This window comes from Zingiber officinale, chromosome 9A, assembly GCF_018446385.1.
Source record: "Zingiber officinale cultivar Zhangliang chromosome 9A, Zo_v1.1, whole genome shotgun sequence".
Lineage (NCBI taxonomy): Eukaryota > Viridiplantae > Streptophyta > Magnoliopsida > Zingiberales > Zingiberaceae > Zingiber > Zingiber officinale.
Window position 1 is genome coordinate 131,361,233 of NC_056002.1, and position 19,825 is coordinate 131,381,057.

At 35.1% G+C, this 19,825-nt stretch overlaps 1 protein-coding gene and 1 pseudogene across 1 annotated transcript; both read left to right on the top strand.

Annotated features, from left to right (window-relative positions):
* The first annotated feature begins 1,302 nt into the window (after positions 1-1,302).
* Positions 1,303-2,781, top strand: LOC122021305 (anthranilate O-methyltransferase 2-like). The gene is made up of 4 exons (XM_042579410.1): positions 1,303-1,412; positions 1,506-1,898; positions 1,975-2,247; positions 2,340-2,781. Exons 1-4 carry the CDS (start codon positions 1,320-1,322, stop codon positions 2,706-2,708), a joined length of 1,128 nt encoding a protein of 375 aa, XP_042435344.1. The 5' UTR covers positions 1,303-1,319; the 3' UTR covers positions 2,709-2,781.
* A 6,301-nt stretch (positions 2,782-9,082) lies between these two features.
* Positions 9,083-10,821, top strand: LOC122019588 (annotated as a pseudogene).
* The last annotated feature ends 9,004 nt before the right edge of the window (positions 10,822-19,825 follow it).

Genomic DNA, 19,825 nt, shown 5'->3' on the forward strand with positions numbered 1-19,825 from the left:
CATCAAGTGTCCAATCAACTATAACCCACTTGGACGTTCTGTCTCTGCCAACTTTATATTGAACTTTCAATCGGTAAGCGTCCAGTCAATCATAACCCATTTGGACTTTTCTTTTACTAACTATCTATTAGACTTTCGATCACTAAGTGTCCGGTCAACTATGACTCACTTGGACTTTTTGTCTCGTATCAACTCCATGTTACACTTCTGACTGTCAAGTATCTGGTCAACCGTGATCCACTTGAACTTTTTATATCTTGTCGAATATCCAGTCAATCTTGATATATTTGAATTTTCTCTCAATTAAGTTAATATATTGATAAACTGTCAAGTATCCGATCAATTTAACATGCTTGACTTTTCACTCAAATAACGTAATATATTGATCAACTATCAAATATTCGATCAACCTTGATCAAATATCATATTGATCAAAATTTAAAATCTCAACTTGAGCTTAATCAATTTAGTCAAACCTCCCAAGTGGATTGCACCCACAAAAGTTACTATAACGTTAGAAAAAGAATATTTTTAAGAAGAAAAATGACAGAATAATAAATATTATTTTAATATTTTTAGACTTAGTATTTTTGACGAAAATGATAATAAAATACGCCCATTTAATTTATTCAAATAAAACTATTTAATTTATTTCTTTTATAATATGGAGCCGCGATTTAAAATTTAAATCACATGGGCTATCACATTTAAAAACAAATAAATGTTTTTCTATCGATTCTAATGATTAGATACTAAATTTAACACGTGGAACACTTGCCATTTGTTTTTTTAAAAAAAAAAAACAAATGCACTTAGTATATTAACTAAATAAAAATATTTAAATTATGATTAATATTTTTTTTAGCTAAATGAATACAATTATTAAAATTAAATGACTGCACCTACATTACAGTTAATTAAATAAATAAAAACATGGGGTAAAAAAGTAATTCACTTGTCCCAACACCCTGATCAATGCGTCCCAAGACATGAGGTAGGTCGCGTGCCGAGTTTCAATTCTACCCATATTTTAACTTTCGCACGTCCCGAGATGACTAAATAAATAAAAACATGACATGTGTTATAATTAAATAATGATTAAGATTGGCGTTGTCTTGTTGTCTAGATTCTAATGCCTATTGATGTACTCTTTACTTGATCATGTTTAAAGAATGTGCAAAGTTGCTTTCCATCATTATTATTTCCTTTACACAATGTGAGACTATAGTGTAAAGGAAAAGGTCAAACCTTTAAGCCCTAATTATATAACCACCCTCTTCATACCCCCTAAACCTTCAAAATCATGCCATCCCACAATCATGGAGAGAGAGATGTGTTCGAAGGTAGAGCAAGCTCTTCACATGGTCGGAGGCATCGGAAAAACTAGCTACGCAGCCAATTCGAGACTCCAAGTTGATCGATCAACACAACTCTATGACCTTGTATATTTTCTTCTAATGTCCTTACATATAGATTGAAAGTGTTATGTATTATTTGTTGCTCAGGAAAAGGCGATCCATCGAACGAAGTCTATGTTAGCTATTGCAGTGGAAGAAACGTACAAGGCATTGCACCATGATCAAATGGTTGTTGTTGACCTCGGTTGCTCTTCTGGCCCGAACACGTTACTCGTGCTCTCTCATGTTCTTAGTGTGGCAGCCAAACTCCCTACCACAATGGAGTTGCAATTCTTCTTAAATGATCTCCCGGGGAATGACTTCAACAGTCTGTTCCTATCCTTGGAGGGATTCAAGAAGAGGTTGGAAAGGGAGATTAAAGGGGATTTACTAGTACCGTATTATGTAGCTGGAGTGGCAGGATCATTCTATGGGAGGCTTTTTCCTCGTGCGAGTGTTCATTTGTTTCACTCTTCCTTCTGTCTAATGTGGCTCTCCCAGGTATTTAATTAGTGCATGTAACTCTTATTTCTTAATTTTTAAAATATTGCTTATTGTATATGAAATTATTGATTAGGTTCCCGAAGGACTAAAGATTGAACACGGTGGTCCACTAAACAAAGGAAATATCTATTGGACAGAGACAAGTTTGGTCGAAGTAGAGAAAGCATATCGGGAGCAATTTCAAAAAGATTTTTCAATATTTCTTAGGTCACGTCACACGGAATTGAGTGTTGGCGGGAGGATGGTGTTGGTTTTTCTCGGACGAAGAAATATAACCCCAGGGAATGGTGACTTAATCCATGTTTATGGACTGCTAGGAGAAGCTCTTAACTCGATGGTCCTAGAGGTACGCACGTACATATTTATTGACATGTATAAAAGAGTCAAGTAAATTGTGTTAAACTTATATCATTTTTTTTTATGCGTCTATAAATTTAGGGAATTATTCCAGAAGAAAAGGTTGATACTTTCAATTTGCCGAGTTATGGGGCTTCTTTCGAAGAGGTGGAGTCGGTGATCCGTAACGAAGGATTGTTTGATTTGGATCGAGCGGAGATCTTTGAGTCTAGTTGGGACCCATTTGAAGACTCCAAAGATGATCTCTATACTATATCAAACCACACCCGAAGTGGAAAAAATATGGCGAATTACATTCGTGCAGTAGTTGAACCGTTAATTGTGCATCAGTTCGGGGCTGTCATACTTGACGATCTATTTGAGCGATATGCGAATCGTGTTTCAAAGCACTTGCTCAAAGAGAAGGCCAATCACACCATTCTAGTCCTCGCCTTGAAGAAGAAAGCTTAAAAGTGAATCAGAGAAATTAAGGAAAATAATATTTTTTAGATCCTAATGAGAGCTTATATGTATAAATATAAATATAAATATAAATGGTGGTTATTAGTATGTATTCCTATATATAAATAAAATAATAATTATTATATACATGAGCATTCTAAACAAGAAATTAGTAAGTTATAATGAATTTTTATTATTATTGTCAATGGAAATCAATCTTAGGAATTAGTTTTCAATTATTTTTTTAAAAAATATATATGATGTTAAAGGTGAAACCCCAACTATACTACTTTAATTTTAAATTGAATTAAATGTTTCAAATTAAACTATTTAATTATTATTTTCTATGCATTCTTAAACCCTATTTATCTTACTATTTTATTAAAAATCTCCCCCCTTTACTAACTAATTTTGATGAAGCCTAAAATGAATTTACGTTAATATCCTTTTTTCTATTCACACTAAAAATAATTCCAAGATTTATTAATAATTTCACAAGACAATCAGTGATCTAGAGTTCGAGACTCAGCTGTGACATATTATTATGAATTTTTTTCATCATTAATTTTCTTTGGTTGTTTTATATAATAAAAAATATAGTTCTCTTTAGTCCCACATCTTAGAATTGACAACACTATGATCAAAGAAACTTCTATAAATATTTTAGGCCGACAATGTTAAAAAATATACTTTTTTTAGTTTTGTTTACTAAGATAAGTATAATATTAAATTAAATAATTTTTTTTTCATAGAGAAGCTGTAAGGGTGACACTCGAAAAAAGTCTACTTTACCCTAATGACTCTACTAACTAAAATACTTTAATTAATAAAATTTCATTATAAAGAGTTAATGTGATTTCAATATATTATATTACACACGATACCAATAAATTGTCACGCCCCCCAGAGGAGTCCTTACCGAAAAATTTCGGCAACATCTCCCCTGTACCGGTGACAATCTGAGGCATACATACATACAAAATACATCAGCCACATACGGCTGGAATATATATACACAACCACGCAGTTATATAATCAGCACACTCGGCTGGAACAGAAATAAACACAACCACGCAGTTATATAATATATATTAATCAGCCCACACGGCTGAACTAAAATAAATACAGCGGAAATCACAAACAACGATCACAAAACACAAATCAACTGACTGCGAGCCGGCTCGGCTTGACACAATAATATCAATCCAAATACAAGAGAATACATAAACAAGTACAAAACCCAAACTACAAATAACGTAAGAAATACCGAAATCGTAAGGTCGTCCTCGGCCAAATGAGTATTTCACAGAGAGCCAACAAGGGATTCCATTGATAACTGGCCGTTTTGATTCTTTAGAACAACTCGATGAATTTAGTAAATCCTTTTAGGAGGCCCACAATGACCATAGATCGAACTTATCCCATTTTTACAGTATGATGATTGGCATGTACATCACTTGTATAATTGTTGAATCGTGGCTAAAGCAAGTGTTTTATTTATAAAAATTATTTTTCATTTTGGCACAATAACTTTTTGGAATTACGCGGCCCAACTAACTCACAAGCTTCAGGCCTCCGGCGACGTCCTCGCACTTTCCGACGAGCCTCATCACCTCCTCCCCTTGCTTCCTCTCCCTCTCTTCTACCCACGACTACCCCACAGTAGAATGACAACCCAGCTCCGTGGACGCCGCTCGATGCCGGGCCTCATCAGAATCCACGGCCGATATCCACCGATCCCCTGCACCACGTACCCAAACGTGGAGTGCCCTCTCGTCACCAGCTCGTCACCGCCTTCGGCTTATTCCCTCTCCTCCTACTCGAATTCATGGCCGCCTCTGCGATCACCTCCGGAAGTAGCCCTTCGCGCCATGAACAGTTTAGGATTTGAGCTCAACGGGTGAAATCTAACAGGAGAGACTACCTCATAATTAAACTTCTCTTTATGAGGTGACCTTGCTGGCTGTATTTTTTTCTTTGAAGGATTCTTTTGCTTTTTCTCTTCCAATTCCTAGGAATGTTTGTGATAAGATCCTTTAATGGATCTTTTCAAATAAATCCATTAACTTTATTTCCTTTTTAAAATAAGTTTTAGATTTTTTCTTTTTTATTTTAGATAAGTTTTAATCTGACATTTTCTCATGAAAATGTATTTTTATTTTATTTTTCTTTTACACCTTTTCTTTTGAAAAGGTAGTTTTATTTTATTTTTCTTTTAGACCTTTTCTTTTTGAAAAGGTAGTTTAGGTCTCTATTTAAAGAGACGTTATGTAACTTTGGAAGATAAGTAATTTCCCTTTTAATTAATCAATTTCGTTTGATTATTGGAGGCCGATCCCCTCGAAGCGATCACCCTATCCCCTTTTCCCTTTCTCTTTCGATTTTTTCACGTAATAGGCCCCCGGGTTCCTATCAACTTGGTATCAGAGCAGTTCACTTCATCTTCGCCTTATAGTATCTTGCAGCAACTTCAACAAGCGCATGGTCTTAACCCGACTTCAAGAGAAGAAAATTCAACATGATGACCGGAGGATCTCATCCTGACGCCAAATGGACTTTGGAATTTGAAGCTAAGCACGAGACAAGGATGGATAAACTCGAAAAAACTATGGCATCGTTGGTCACGATAGTGCAAGAATTGAAGGATCGTTTAGAAGTAGATTCCAGCTCAAGCATACTAATCAAAAGGGGAAAACATCAGCAGTCTTGACAACAACAATATGACCAAGGTGCAAACTCAAATGAAGATCGAGAGCACAACTATCCACGTATGAAGGTGGAATTTCCTCGCTGGGAGAACAATGATCCGATTGGATGGATTTCAAGGGCTGAAAAATATTTTCGCTTCCACAGCACATCGGACAATGCAAAGGTAGAACTAGCATCTATAAACCTCGAAGGTGATGCCATCCAATGGTATGACTGGCTTGAAGCATGCCATGGACCTTCAAAATGGGAGGAATTCAAAGAAGAACTCATCAATCGATTTGGTCCCTCCGGTTATGAGAATGTTGATGGAGAATTGGCCAAAATTCGACAAACTTCAACCGTAGTAGAGTACCAAGGACGATTCGAGAGACTCTCTAATCAAATTCGTGATTGGTCAGAAAAGCAACTATTGGGCACTTTTATTGAAGGACTTCGCCTTGATATACGACAAGAAGTAAAAATGAATCAACCCCGCACCATGAAGGCTGCCTTATCCTTTGCACGACTACAAGAAGAGAAGATCAATGAAGAAGGAAGAAGAAATAACAAGGTAATTCGTGAAAACCCATCATATTATTCAACACCTCGTAGATTGACAAAAGAAGAGATCAAGGAAAGGATGGCAAAGGGATTATGCTGGCATTGCGATGAAAAGTGGCACAGTGGTCATCAATGCAAGCAAAAAAGGATACTGATAATTGAACCAATAGAGAACTCTGAGGAAGAAGATGATTTCCATGAAGATGAAACACAAGATAATATCAACGAAGTACAGTATGATTCTATGGCAATATCGGTTCATGCCTTAGAAGGACTACAAACTCTGCAAACGATGAAGGTAAAAGGATTCATTAAAAAACAACCAGTAACGATACTTATAGATTCAGGAAGCACCAACAATTTTCTAGACTCAACCTTGGCAAGCAGGCTTAAACAAAAAATAGAGCAAGCATCTACATTTGATGTTAAGGTGGCGGATGGAAGATCACTTACAAGTCCAGGAAAGTGCAATAGTATTAAAATTTTCTTACCCAATTATGAATTAATAACAGATCTCTTTCTTCTTCCCCTAGATGGATGTGATGTTGTACTTGGAGCACAATGGTTGAAAACATTAGGAGATATAATATGGAATTTCTCTCAACTAACAATGCGCTTCCAAGATCAAGGAAAAGAAGTTTGCATCAGAGGCAAGAAACAAGATACTATCACACCAATCAGTAGTTATCAGGCAGAGCAGTTATTAAAGAAAGATTGCTCTATTTTTCTCATGCAACTCTCTATCAAAAAAGATCCTAAAGCAAATGTTAGGCCTTATCGCTACCCTTACATACAGGAGGAAATTGAGAAGATTGTACAAGAGATGCTTCAGGCTGGTATCGTTTGCCCAAGTATAATTCCATATTCTTCTCTAGTACTGCTTGTACAAAAGAAAGACAAAAATTGGCGAATATGTATAGATTACTCGACACTCAATAAAATTATAATGAAAGACAAGTACCCCATCCCCATCATTGATGAACTACTTGATGAATTAGGAGGTTCCTCATTATTCTCAAAGTTGAATCTTCGCTCAGGCTTCCATCAGATAAGAATCCATCAGTCAAACATTTCAAAAACAACCTTTCAGACTCATGATGGTCATTATGAATTTTTAGTCATGCCTTTCGGTTTAATTAATGCACCTTCTACATTCCAAAGTTTGCTGAATGATATCTTCAGAGCTAAGTGCAGCTTTGGGACAACTGATGTGGAATACCTTGGCCATATTGTAAGCCAAAACGGAGTAGCTACTGATCCCTCAAAGGTGCTAGTTTCAAAGAGTATCAAGGCATTACGTGATGTTCTGGGTCTCACAGATGCATTTAGATGGTGTCTTGAAGCAAAAAAGATATTCCAGAATTTAAAGGAGGTTATGATGACAACACTAGTTCTTGCACTACCTAATAAGCAATTTGTTATTGAACCTGATGCATCCGAAGTTAGAATCGGAGCAATACTTATGAATTATATGATACCATTCAAGAAAATGTTCCAGAGTTTATTGCTAAACAACCTTGAGGACAAGGTTGTTTTGAAGGGCGGTGGAATGATAAGATCCTTTAATGGATCTTTTCAAATAAATCCATTAACTTTATTTCCTTTTTAAAATAAGTTTTAGACTTTTTCTTTTTTATTTTAGATAAGTTTTAATCTGACATTTTCTCATGAAAATGTATTTTTATTTTATTTTTCTTTTACACCTTTTCTTTTGAAAAGGTAGTTTTATTTTATTTTTCTTTTAGACCTTTTCTTTTTGAAAAGGTAGTTTAGGTCTCTATTTAAAGAGACGTTATGTAACTTTGGAAGATAAGTAATTTCCCTTTTAATTAATCAATTTCGTTTGATTATTGGAGGCCGATCCCCTCGAAGCGATCACCCTATCCCCTTTTCCCTTTCTCTTTCGATTTTTTCACGTAATAGACCCCGGGTTCCTATCAGTTTGTCATCTTCGATTTCTTTCTATTCTCAATCCACACCTATGAATAAAAAGATCATACTTATCCTGTATGACTAAACTGATCATAAGAAGCTAAGCACCCATTTAATTTTTACTCAAATAAATTTATTTAATTCGTTTCTTTTTTTTCATATGGAGCCATTATTTAAAGAGCAATGATATGCTCAAAGAAAAAAACTCAAGAAAAACTCAAGATAGACACATAAAATCATGACCCACCATTTCACTTTTTGTGGGCCTCATCACTTTATGTGTCTATCCTTGAGTTTTTCCTTGAATTTTTTTCCTTGAGCATATTATTTTTCTTATTTAAATCACATGAGCCAGTGGCCTATTTTATTTAAAAACAAATAAATCTTTGTCCATCCATTCTAATGATTAGTTGCTACATTTAACGCGTGGCCACTTGCCATTTATTAAAAAAAAACAAATGCATTTAGTATAATTAAATTAAAATATTTAAATTTTGATTAATAGTTTTTTATAACTAAATAAAAAATAAATTATTATAATTAAATGAGTGCACCGACATTAGAGTTACTTCTCTTCATAATAATGCACTTACTACAACTAAATGTCTAAATGAAATCGCATGCTATACAACTAAATGAAATCTTAAAACATGAGATATGCTTTAAGATTGATGTTGTCTAGATTCGTATGGCCATTGGTGTATTCTCTACTTGATCGTGTATAAAGAATGTGATAGCCTCTTCCCATTGATTTGTTTTTTCCTTTACACAGTATGAAACTTGTCTATACATGCCAATAATAGAATTGATGATATCAACTACTAAGTGATATACGTCATCTTGCCACACATATATAAAATCTCGATGAACACATCATGTGATGAAACTCAATGAGGTGGGGGCAAGATTACAAAGCTCACTTGCTCTTATCATGTCCAAAAATGTGTAATTTGAATGGGACTACATGAATTATTTCATCAACATGCTTATCCAAATTAAGATATGAGTGGAGATGGCATTGTTAGATTATATAATTTTATTAGAATTATTTGCTTATAGTCCTTAGGACATCTACAAGTACGACTATAATCTTGCCCGGCCCTTTATTCGTTAAGGCCAAACCTAAAAGCTTTTATATAACCACCCTCTTCATGCTCCCTAAACCATCAAAATCATCCCATCCCACAACCATGGAGGAAGAGATGTGTTCGAAGGTAGAACAAGCTCTTCACATGGTCGGAGGCATCGGAGCAACTAGCTACGCAGCCAATTCGAGACTCCAAGTTGATCGATCAACACAACTCTCTGACCTTGTATATTTTATTCTAATGTCCTTGTATATAGATTTAGAGTGTTATGTATTATTTGTTGCTCAGGAAAAGGCGATCCATCGAACGAAGTCTATGTTAGCTATTGCAGTGGAAGAAACGTACAAGGAATTGCTCCCTGATCAAATGGTTGTTGTCGACCTCGGTTGCTCTTCTGGCCCAAACACATTACTCGTGCTCTCTCATGTTCTTAGTGTGGCAGTCAAACTCCCTACCACGATGAAGTTGTAATTCTTCTTAAATGACCTCCCGGGGAATGACTTTAACAGTCTCTTCCTATCCTTGGAGGAATTCAAGAAGAGGTTGGAGAGGGAGATTAAAGGGGATTTACTAGTACCATATTACGTAGCTGGCGTGGCAGGATCATTCTATGGGAGGCTTTTTCCTCGTGCGAGTGTTCATTTGTTTTACTCTTCCTTCTATCTAATGTGGCTCTCCCAGGTATTTAATTAGTGCATGTAGCTCTTGTTTCTTAATTTTTAAAATATTACTTATTGTAAAGTTGTTTTCATGTGACCAAAAGGTCACGAGTTCGAATCTTGAAAACATTCACTTGCAAAAAAAAAACAGAGTAAGGTTGCATACAATGGATCCTTCTCCGAGACCCCGCATGGCGGAAGCTTCATGCATCGGCCTATTTTTTTTTACTTATTGTATATGAAATTATTGATTAGGTTCCCGAAGGACTAAAGGTTGAACATGGTGTTCCTCTTAACAAAGGAAATATCTATTGGAAAGAGACAAGTTTGGTCGAAGTAGAGAATGCATATCAAGAGCAATTTCAAAAAGATTTTTCAATATTTCTTAGGTCACGTCACACAGAATTGAATGTTGGCGGAAGGATGGTGTTGGTGTTTGTCAGCCGAAGAAACAAAACCCCAGTGAATGATGACTTTGTTCATCTTTATGGACTATTAGGAGAAGAGTTAAGATGGTCCTAGAGGTACATATATACTAATTAACATATATAAAAGATTCAAGTAGCTAGATTGTACTAACCGACTTAGATATATATTGTTTGTTTCATGTGTCAATGAATTTAGGGGATTCTTCCGGAAGAAAAGGTTGACACCTTCAATTTGCCGACTTACAAGGCTTCTTTTGAAGAGGTGGAGTCGATGATCCATAACGAAGGATTATTTGATTTGAATCAAGCAGAGATCTTTGAGTCTAACTGGGACCCATTTGATGACTCTAAAGATGATTTTTATACTATATCAAAGCACACCAGAAGTGGAAAAAATGTGGTTAATTACATTCGCGCAGTAGCTGAACCGTTAATTGTGCATCAGTTCGGGGCTGTCATACTTGCAGTTCAAATCTTCTGTCCCCAAATTTTTCTATCCCCGTGTCCCCTGCCGGTCGGACGGACCAGATTACATCTTAAGGCATCATGATATCCTTAAGATGTGTACAGTATCCTCGTGATGTGCAAGGCATCCTTGAAATGTAATATTGTCCGTCCGATCGACAAGGGGATACGGGGACAGAGGATTTGAACTGCCATACTTGACGATCTATTTGAGCGATACGCACATCGTGTTTCAAAGCACTTGCTCAAAGAGAAAGCCAATCACACCATTCTAGTTTTCGCCTTGAAGAAGAAAGCTTAAAAGTGAACAAGCGAAATTAAGGGAAATAATATTATTAGATCCTAATGAGAATTTATATGCATAAATATAAATATAAATGGCGGTTATTAGTATGTATTTTTACATATAAAAAAGATAATTATGTACATGAGCATTATAAACAAGTAATTAGTAAGTTATAATGACTTTTTTTATTATTGTCAATGGAAATCAAGTTTAGGAATTAATTTTCAATTGTTTTTTTCCAGAAATAAATGTGATATTAAAGGTGACAATCGAACTAGTTGGCTCCCAGGTGGATATGGTAACAAATGGGCTTTTGACATGTCAGCCTAGGAAGGAGTGGTGAAGGCCACGTTGGAGAGTGTTATTTGGGAAAATGGACGGCTGATCTGAGATATACATAATTACGTGGGGGGAGTTTGAGTTGTGCATGATGCCCACTCATTTAGCCGTGACATACATTCAGAGATAGAGATATCAATCATGTCTAACCACCAACGACTCGATCTAATCCCATTTGAGTCGGGCCATATTTGAGATAGTTTGAGTCATGTCAATCAAGTCTATTCTACCCTTGGGGATTAGGCTATCATGTCATATCAAGTCTATTCTATGCTATGGGGATTCCATCCTATGGGGATTAGACAATCAGATCTCGAAGTTTATCAATCGCATCGATCCTCTCAGTCTAAATCAAAGGTTGTGATCTTTGTCCTCATAAAATAGGGGCCTGATTGATGGCATAGAGCATGCATCTGAAGTATCATTCATAATAAAATATAAATAAATAAATCATAAAAATGAAAGCCTGTAGGCTATAGCTGTTGAAGAAACATACAAGGTTTAATTTGTACCTTGAGCAAATGGTTGTTACCGACCTTGGTTACTCTTTTGGCGCAAACACATTACTCGTGCTCTCTCATGTGCGTAGTGTGGCAGCAAAACTCCCCTCCACAGTGGAGTTATAATTCTTTTTAAAGGATTTACCAGGGAATTATTTTGACGGTCTCTTCCAATCTTGGGAGGGTTCAAGAAGAAGTTGGTAGGGGAAATTAATGGAGATGCACTAGTATCGTATCATGAAGTTGGAGTGGTAGGATCATTATATGGGAGGTTTTTTTCCTTGTGCAATTGTTCATTTATTTCCATGGTTCGTCAGAACTGACGTTGAATGGTTAGACCGAGTGTTTCAACATGGGAATATATTTGTTGGTATAATCGTCCTCAGATCAAGGTTAACCAGTTTGACTAAGTTCGAGTTGGCTTGAGTTTAAGTTTTGATGTTTGACAATATATGAATAAGAAGTCAAGTAGGTCAAGGAATAGCCAAATAGTTATTCAAGGAGGTCCTAACTGGAGGTTAGACAACGAAAAATTCTAACTGAAGGTTAAGCAATGGAACGTCCTAGAGAGAGGTTAGGCAACAGAAAATCCAAGTAGGTCAAAGAGGATCACATATTGACTATGGAAAGTCCTACCTGTAATTAGGTGAGGGAAAACTCCAACTGAAGTTAGGCAGGATGTAAATATACTAAGTGACTAGTCTTAACTGAGGTTAGATAAAGGAAAAACCAAGTTGATCAAGGGAGATCACATGTTAGCAAAGGAAAGCTAATTGCGGTTACGAAAGGGAAAGCACTGACTGCGATTAGGCAACGAAGTCCTAATCTGGGGGACTGGCAAAGTCTTGGCGAGTCTAGTACGTAGGGTGAAATCCTAGAGTCGAGAACTCTAGATGAAAATCCTGGGGTCGTTGACAGCAGGTGGAAGATTGGACGGGTCATGGATCGGACGTTCAGCATAAAGTCCTGAAATCTCGGACGCTAAGCAAAAAATCAAATGGTCTAGAGGACTAGTCTGGCAAAAGGTAATTTATCGTGAGAGGAGTAGATCAGGATGTGTTCCCCGTTGAGGGAACAGTAGGCGTTAGTTCCACTTAGGGGTTTCAGAAAATTTGAAAGTCAAAACCGGACAGCCTAGAGATTGTCAAACATTTCATTAATCATATTTTGTTGTGCTAACTTTGTTTTGTAGGGTATATTTTGTATTTGGACTAATATGCCTTGTAGGAAGTGGAAAGCACAAAAGAGTCTCGGATGAACAGTGGTTGAAGGCACCTTCGAAGGGATAAACTTCGTAGAAAGCCGAAGTTATTGTCTCCGACGCTGAGGGGATAAGTGTCCCATTTGGAGGCGCCTTCAAGGGGGTTGAAGGTGTCTTCAACAGCCCATAAAAGGTTGGTTCGAGCAAAGGGCTAAACACAACTCATCTTCGCAATCTTTCTCTTACACGTTGCTCGAAAAATGATCCGATGAAGCCGTAACGCTGCTCCAACGACTGAAAGCTCTACTTTCATTATTCCACGTTGTCGGTATAATTTTATATTACTACAATTAAGTTCTTCACTTGTAATTCTGCAATTTATAAAGTTTTTCTGAAATTATAGTGATTACCCAATGAAAACGATCAACGATCACAAGCCTTGGAGTAAGAGTCATCATAAGCTCTGAACCAAATAAAACTTGGTATTATTAGCGTTGTTTTTCTTTTCTTTCTTTCCGCTACATTTTGCTCGATTGTTTTGAAAAGTGTGAAAAAATCACTAGTGTTATTCATCCTCCCTTTAGTGCATCTCGATCCTACAATAGTTGACTGGATGTTGAATAAAGCACATCAGAAGTGGAAAAAATATGGCTAATTACATTTGTACAAGAGTTGAACCGTTAATTGTGCTTTAGTTTGGGGCTGTCATACTTGACGATCTATTTGTGTGATCTTGTTTCCAAGTAGTTGCTCAAAGAGAAGGTCAATCACACCATTCTAGTCTTGGCCTCGAAGAAGAAAGTTTAAAAGTGAACGAGAGAAATTGAGGGAAATAATATTTTTAGATCTTATTGAGAATTTGTATGCATAAATATAAATATAAATATAAATGATGGTTACTAATATGTATTTTTACATATAAAAAAGGTAATTATGTACATGAGCATTATAAACAAGTAATTAGTACGTTATAATGACTTTTTTTTATTATTGTCAATGCAAATCAAGCTTAGGAATTAATTTGTAATTGTTTTTTCTCCAAAATAAATGTGATGTTAAAGGTGACAATCGAACTAGTTGACTCCCAGGCGGATATGGTAAGAGATGGGCTTTTGACACGTCACGTTGGAGAGTGTTATTTGGGAAAATGGATGGCTGATCTGACATATACATAATTAAGGGGGGGGGGAGTTTGGGTTGTACTCGACGCTAACTCATTTAGTTGTCATATATATTTAGAGGGTTTAGAGGGTCCCCTCGGATGGATATAATAGTTAGTGTATGAGATGTTATCATAATAAGATTTAGGGTCTAAATTTTAGTAAAGTCGAGATAAATACCTCCCTTATGTGTTAATCATTATTCCAAAGGTTAGTAGCCGTCTGTGATTTATCTCCTCCGTGTTGGCCCTGGGACGGGTTGGCGGAGGTGCTGGGGGCGAGCGTATTCGCCTTTTACTATACTTAGAGGTCCCCTCGAGATAGACTAGTGGTTAATATATTGGGTATTGTCATAATAAGATCTGGGGTTAAATCTCGACTAGTACTCTAGTAGTCAGGTTCCTGTCCTCCACTATGCACTAGTCATTGTCTGGGCTAGTAGCCCCCGTGATTTACCTTCTCCTTGTTAGGGTAGGAATAGGTTGGTAGAGGTACTGGGGACAAACGAATCACTTTTTATCACAGTGATATATATTTAGAGTGCATTTGATTTAAATTATCATATATAATTTTAATTATATGATTATTTAATAATCATATAATTAAAATTATGAGGAATAAAATATAATCTAATATTAATTAGTTCAATCTAAATAATACAATAAAAATTTATTTATTTAAATATTTTAATAAATAATAATCTACTTTAATATTTTATTATATTACCTAATAAAATCATTCATAATAATAATATTATTATTATTATTATTATTTAAACTCTACAATTTTTTTTTCTTTTTCATATTTTTCTTTATTTTTATGTATTTTTTACCTTTTTTATTTTTTAATATTTTTTTCCCATTTTTATTTTTTACATCTTTTTATTTTTTTTACGTTTTTGATTTTTTCCATTTTTTATTTTTTTACGTTTTTTTATTTTTTACGTTTTTTTCCATTTTTTATTTTTTTACTTTTTTATTTTTAAAGTTTTTTTAATTTTTAATTTTTATTTTTTTACATTTTTATTTTTTAAGTTTTGTTAATTTTAAATTTGTTATCATTTTTTATTTTTTTATTTTATTTTTTTACTTTTTTTATTTTTTATACATTTTTTAAATTTTTTAATTTTAACATTATTTTTATTTTTTGTATTTTTTTACATTTTTACTAATTTTAATTTTTATGTTTTTTAAAAATTTTTTACATTTTAAATTTTTTTTTTAGATTTTTACGTTTTTTTCTATTTTCCTATTTTTTATGGTTTTTTTTATTTTTTTTACATTTTATTATTATTTTTAAAAATTTTTACATTTTTTTATTGTTTACGTTTTTTTTTTTTTTTACGTTCTTTTTTCTTGTTTTAGTTTTTTTTTTTTCATTTTTTTCTTTATGTTTTTTTTTTCACATTTTTCTCTTATCCAAATGTATTTGAATAAAAAAAATTTGTTACCCCGAAATCAAGAAAAAATAAGGTGTATTTAATTTGTTTGTTTTTTCATTTAATTTTCCAAAAAATCACATTTTCTCATTTTTTAGAAAATAATTTTTCTGTATTTTTTGTTTTCTTAGAAAATGCTCTCTCTTTTTCTTGTAAATGAACGTGAAAAATATAAACCAAATGTATTTTTCATTTTCTCAAAAAATGAAAATAGAAAGAACATGAAAAATGTAAACCAAACGTCATCTTAATTTTTTGAGGTTTTCTGATTCCGGGTTGCATGTGTAGGTGCTGCGGAGGCCGACAAGAGGGGGGTGAATTGCTGAAATCAAAAATAAACTATACCCTCCTCGGATTTTAACTCAGAAATAAAATCAGCAATAAAATAATAGCAACTAAATTAAGGAGACAGAAAAAGAAACAAGAACAGAATTTAACCTGGTTACAACCAAGGGGTTGTTAATCCAGGGCGATGAAAAGCGCACTAACAAAAATCTCCTTCTCTGAAGGCGGAGAAGCCTTTTACACTTTTGGAAGCTCACTAGTTGCTTAGGAATTGCTTACAGTATTGATTGCTTGAGTTGTGATGTATTCCTAGCTCCAGGGGCCTTTAAATAGCCTCTGGAAATCTGATCTCGAAAGTCCAAGGCGCCTCTAATAAGGGTCCAAGGCACCTCCAAGTGGTGAGCGGATAAAACTTTATCCGCAGCTCGAAACGGTCAGTTTGACCTGTTGAAGGTGCCTTAAACAAGGCTGGAGGCGCCTCCAAGCCTGATGGAGGCGCTTCCAAGCCTGATGGAGGTGCCTCCAAGCCTGATGGAGGTGCCTCCAAGCTGGCAGTTCAAATTCCAGCTTGCTTTTTTCAGCTTTCGACGCTCCGTTCTTTTGGGTGATTGCGGCCAACCGAAATAGGGATCACCCGAACCCAATTCCCGGCCTTCTCCTCGAGCAAGCTTCCGTCCGGCTTCTCGTACCTCGAACGTCGCGCACGTTCTTCTCGCTCCACCGGAGTACTCTTCCGCAGCTCTCTCGTCCTTCGGACGCATCGAGCCCGTCGGCTCCCTTCCCGTGTCGTTCTTCTCGCTAGCTGCGTCTTCCGCTCGACTTCCTGTACTCCTAAGCTCCTGCACACTCAGACACAGGGATCAAACACAAAACAGGACCTAACCAACTTGGTTGATCACATCAAAACTATCACGGGGTCCAACAATCTCCCCCTTTTTGATGTGCATCAATCCAAGTTCAAGTTAGGGTAAAAATAGACACAAAAAGTAATTTTAAAGAAAAATTATTAAACTTACATGTTAAGCATAAGTTTTGCAATAAATAAAATTGCAACTCATTTTAGAAAAATATTAAAATTTTAAACTTTAATTTTCCTAACTCCCCCTCAACTTGTATTTTTTAGCATGTCTCTTTTGTTGACGTGTCGGACATAAAACATTACTAAGGAATCATCGATTATATAAATCAAACAAAATTTTCGTTGATAATTTTGAATGGATAATTAAGATTATCAAGGATAATCCTCAATTAAATGCACTCTTAGAGTTAGAGAGGTACCATTCATGTTTGACCACCAACGACTTGATCCAACCTCATTTCAGTTGGGTCATATTCGACATAGTTTGAGTCATGTCATATCAAGTCAATTCTACCCTATGGGATTGGGGATTAGGCTGTCAGATCTGAGAGATCTCCAGATCTTGAGGTTTTCGGTCCTAACCAAAGAGGTCTTTGTCAATACCTAAGGCGTAGTTTGAAAGTTGGATGGGAAAAGCAAAGTAAGAAAAGAAAGGAAGGAGAGAGAAAGAAAGAGAAGAAAAATGATATATTTTTTAACCTGGGAGTGGAGGAAAGATAAAAAGGGAATTTTTTTTTAGGTGTTAGAGGGAAGTGAAAAGAAAATACTTAAAAATATATTCAGGTCGCGTGTGTAATATAATACATTGAAATCACATTGACCTTTTATAATAAAATTATATTAATTAAAGTATTTTAATATTAAAATACTAAAGTAGGGTCATTAGGTTAAAGTACTTTTGAAAATCTGAATTATTTGGGTCTTTGAAAATCTGAATTATTTGGATTTTCAAGTGTCACCCTTATGACTTTCCTATGAAAAAAATTTATTTAATTTAATATTATACTTATATTAATAAAAAAACTAAGAAAAATATATTTTTTAATATTGTCGGCCTAAAATATTTATAGAAGCTTCTTTGATCATAGTGTTGTCAATTCTAAGATGTGGGACTAAAGAGAACTATATTTTTTTTATATAAAGCAACTAGAGAAAATTAATAATGAGAAAAATTCATAATAATATGCCGCAGCTGAATCTCGAACTCTAGATCACTGATTGTTTCGCTTGTAGAATTACTAATAAACCTTGGAATTATTTTTAGTGTGAATAGAAAAAAGGATATTAACGTAAATTCATTTTAGGCTTCACCAAAGTTAGTTAGTAAAGGGGAGAGATTTTTAATAAAATAGTAAGATATTTTATTGTAAGAAAGTTTAAATAATTTCTATAAATTTAAAGTTCCCAATAATATAAAAAATAAATTAATTTAATGAAGACTTAACAATTATAGGATATGTTGGAGATAAATTTATTTTGTATCAATTTTTGAAGGGTATATTTGGTATAAAAATTAATTTTTTCCCTCCTGTAAAAATTTCCTCTCATTTCCTTACATTGTTGGATGAAAAATCTTTTAATTATAAAGGGAAAGTTTTCCCTCCTCACTTTCTTTTTCTTCACATAAAAAACTCTCAAACACTTTTTTTTCCCCTAGAAAAAAAAGCACTAACTGCGGTTAAGAAAGGAAAAGCCCTGACTAAGGTTAAGCAAGGTAAGAGTCTACCAAGTTACTAATCTTAACTGGAAGTTAGGCAAGAGGAAAACTCAAGTCGATCAAGGAGAACTGTAGTTTGTAACCGGAAATCCAACGAGAAGATGGGTAAGAGAAAATTCAAATAGGTCAAAAGATGGCTGAACACATAGTGATGGGAAGTCAAGTTGACTGGATGTTGAACAAAGGAATCTTAAACTCGAGTTCATAATTTAGGGTTGGACAATAGATTAGCTCAATCGATTAAGCAAATGTCAATAGATTAGGCAGAGTGTCTAATCGATTGAGATCTACTCCAGTGTATAATCGATTGGGATCTTCTCTAGTGCCTAATCAATTGAGAGTGTTTTGCGAAAACATAGTGAGGGCCGGAATCAATTGGGGAATCGATTGGGTAGGGTTTCTTGTGAATAGAAGGTTGGGCTTGAGATTTGCGAGAGAACTTGGTGAATTGATTGAGGCAATAGATTTTAGTCTTTTCCCAATCAATTGGGCTAATCTATTTGGGCATTTGTCATGAGAGAACAGAGAATTGAGAATTAATTGGGCAATTGATTAGGCTGCTTTCTCTCACAAATATAAAGTTTCTGAATTGATTGGGGGCAATCGATTAGAAGTTGCCGAATTGATTGGTATGACTTACCAATCGATTCGGGATTTAAAAAAGAGTTATTCTACAAGTTGTTGAATAGTCGGCTGACGTGATAATCGATTAGAGGAAAGCCTAAATGATTAGGAGGTGCAAATCAGTTTAAACAACATCCATGTAAAGATGCACCAACAAGATGGCCCTTCATCCTTTTTATAGCTTCCTAAACCTATTGGACCACCTAAATCAACAGGACTCCTCCAATTTTCGGCCCTTAGACCTAGTTTTCTTGGGCTTCACTCTAAACAAACTTGCAGAGTTTGAAATTATCTACATTTTGATAGGTCATAAGACCTATGGCTCAAACCGAGTCGAAAGTTATGGTCGTTCGAAGTTTGGTCTGCAATTTGAACTCGAGGCTAATATGGTCATGCCTAGGAAGCATAGATGTCCCGTGTTTTGGAAAACCTACAGAAATAACACGGTTGTGCCCAAAAGGCACGGTCGAGGCATGCTAGAGGTTGTAAACTACATTTTAGTTCTGTTTTGCCCCAAAGTTTGTCTGGAGACCCGTGTCATGGGACAAGGCTAAAGCATATTCCTTGATTAAACTTCAGTTTAATGATCTTTTGAATGTCTTTTTCTTTCCATATGATCCCTGTCTGGCTCGATGTTGAAGCTCGATATAAGGCATGGATAGCTCATATTGAGCCTTTTTTTTCACTCCATTCTTCATTTTTCTTTAACAATAGAAGTATGTCCCTGTCATGAGACATGGCTAGAGCGTGCTCCTTGTTCCAACTCCATGTTCCAAAAAGTTTATGCTCCATTTTAGCTTTGAAATGTGTACTATCAATGAAAACAAGAAAAGAGGAGCTCTTCAAACTAAAAGAATAAAAGTAACACAAATATATTGAAAGAGGATGTGCGAATA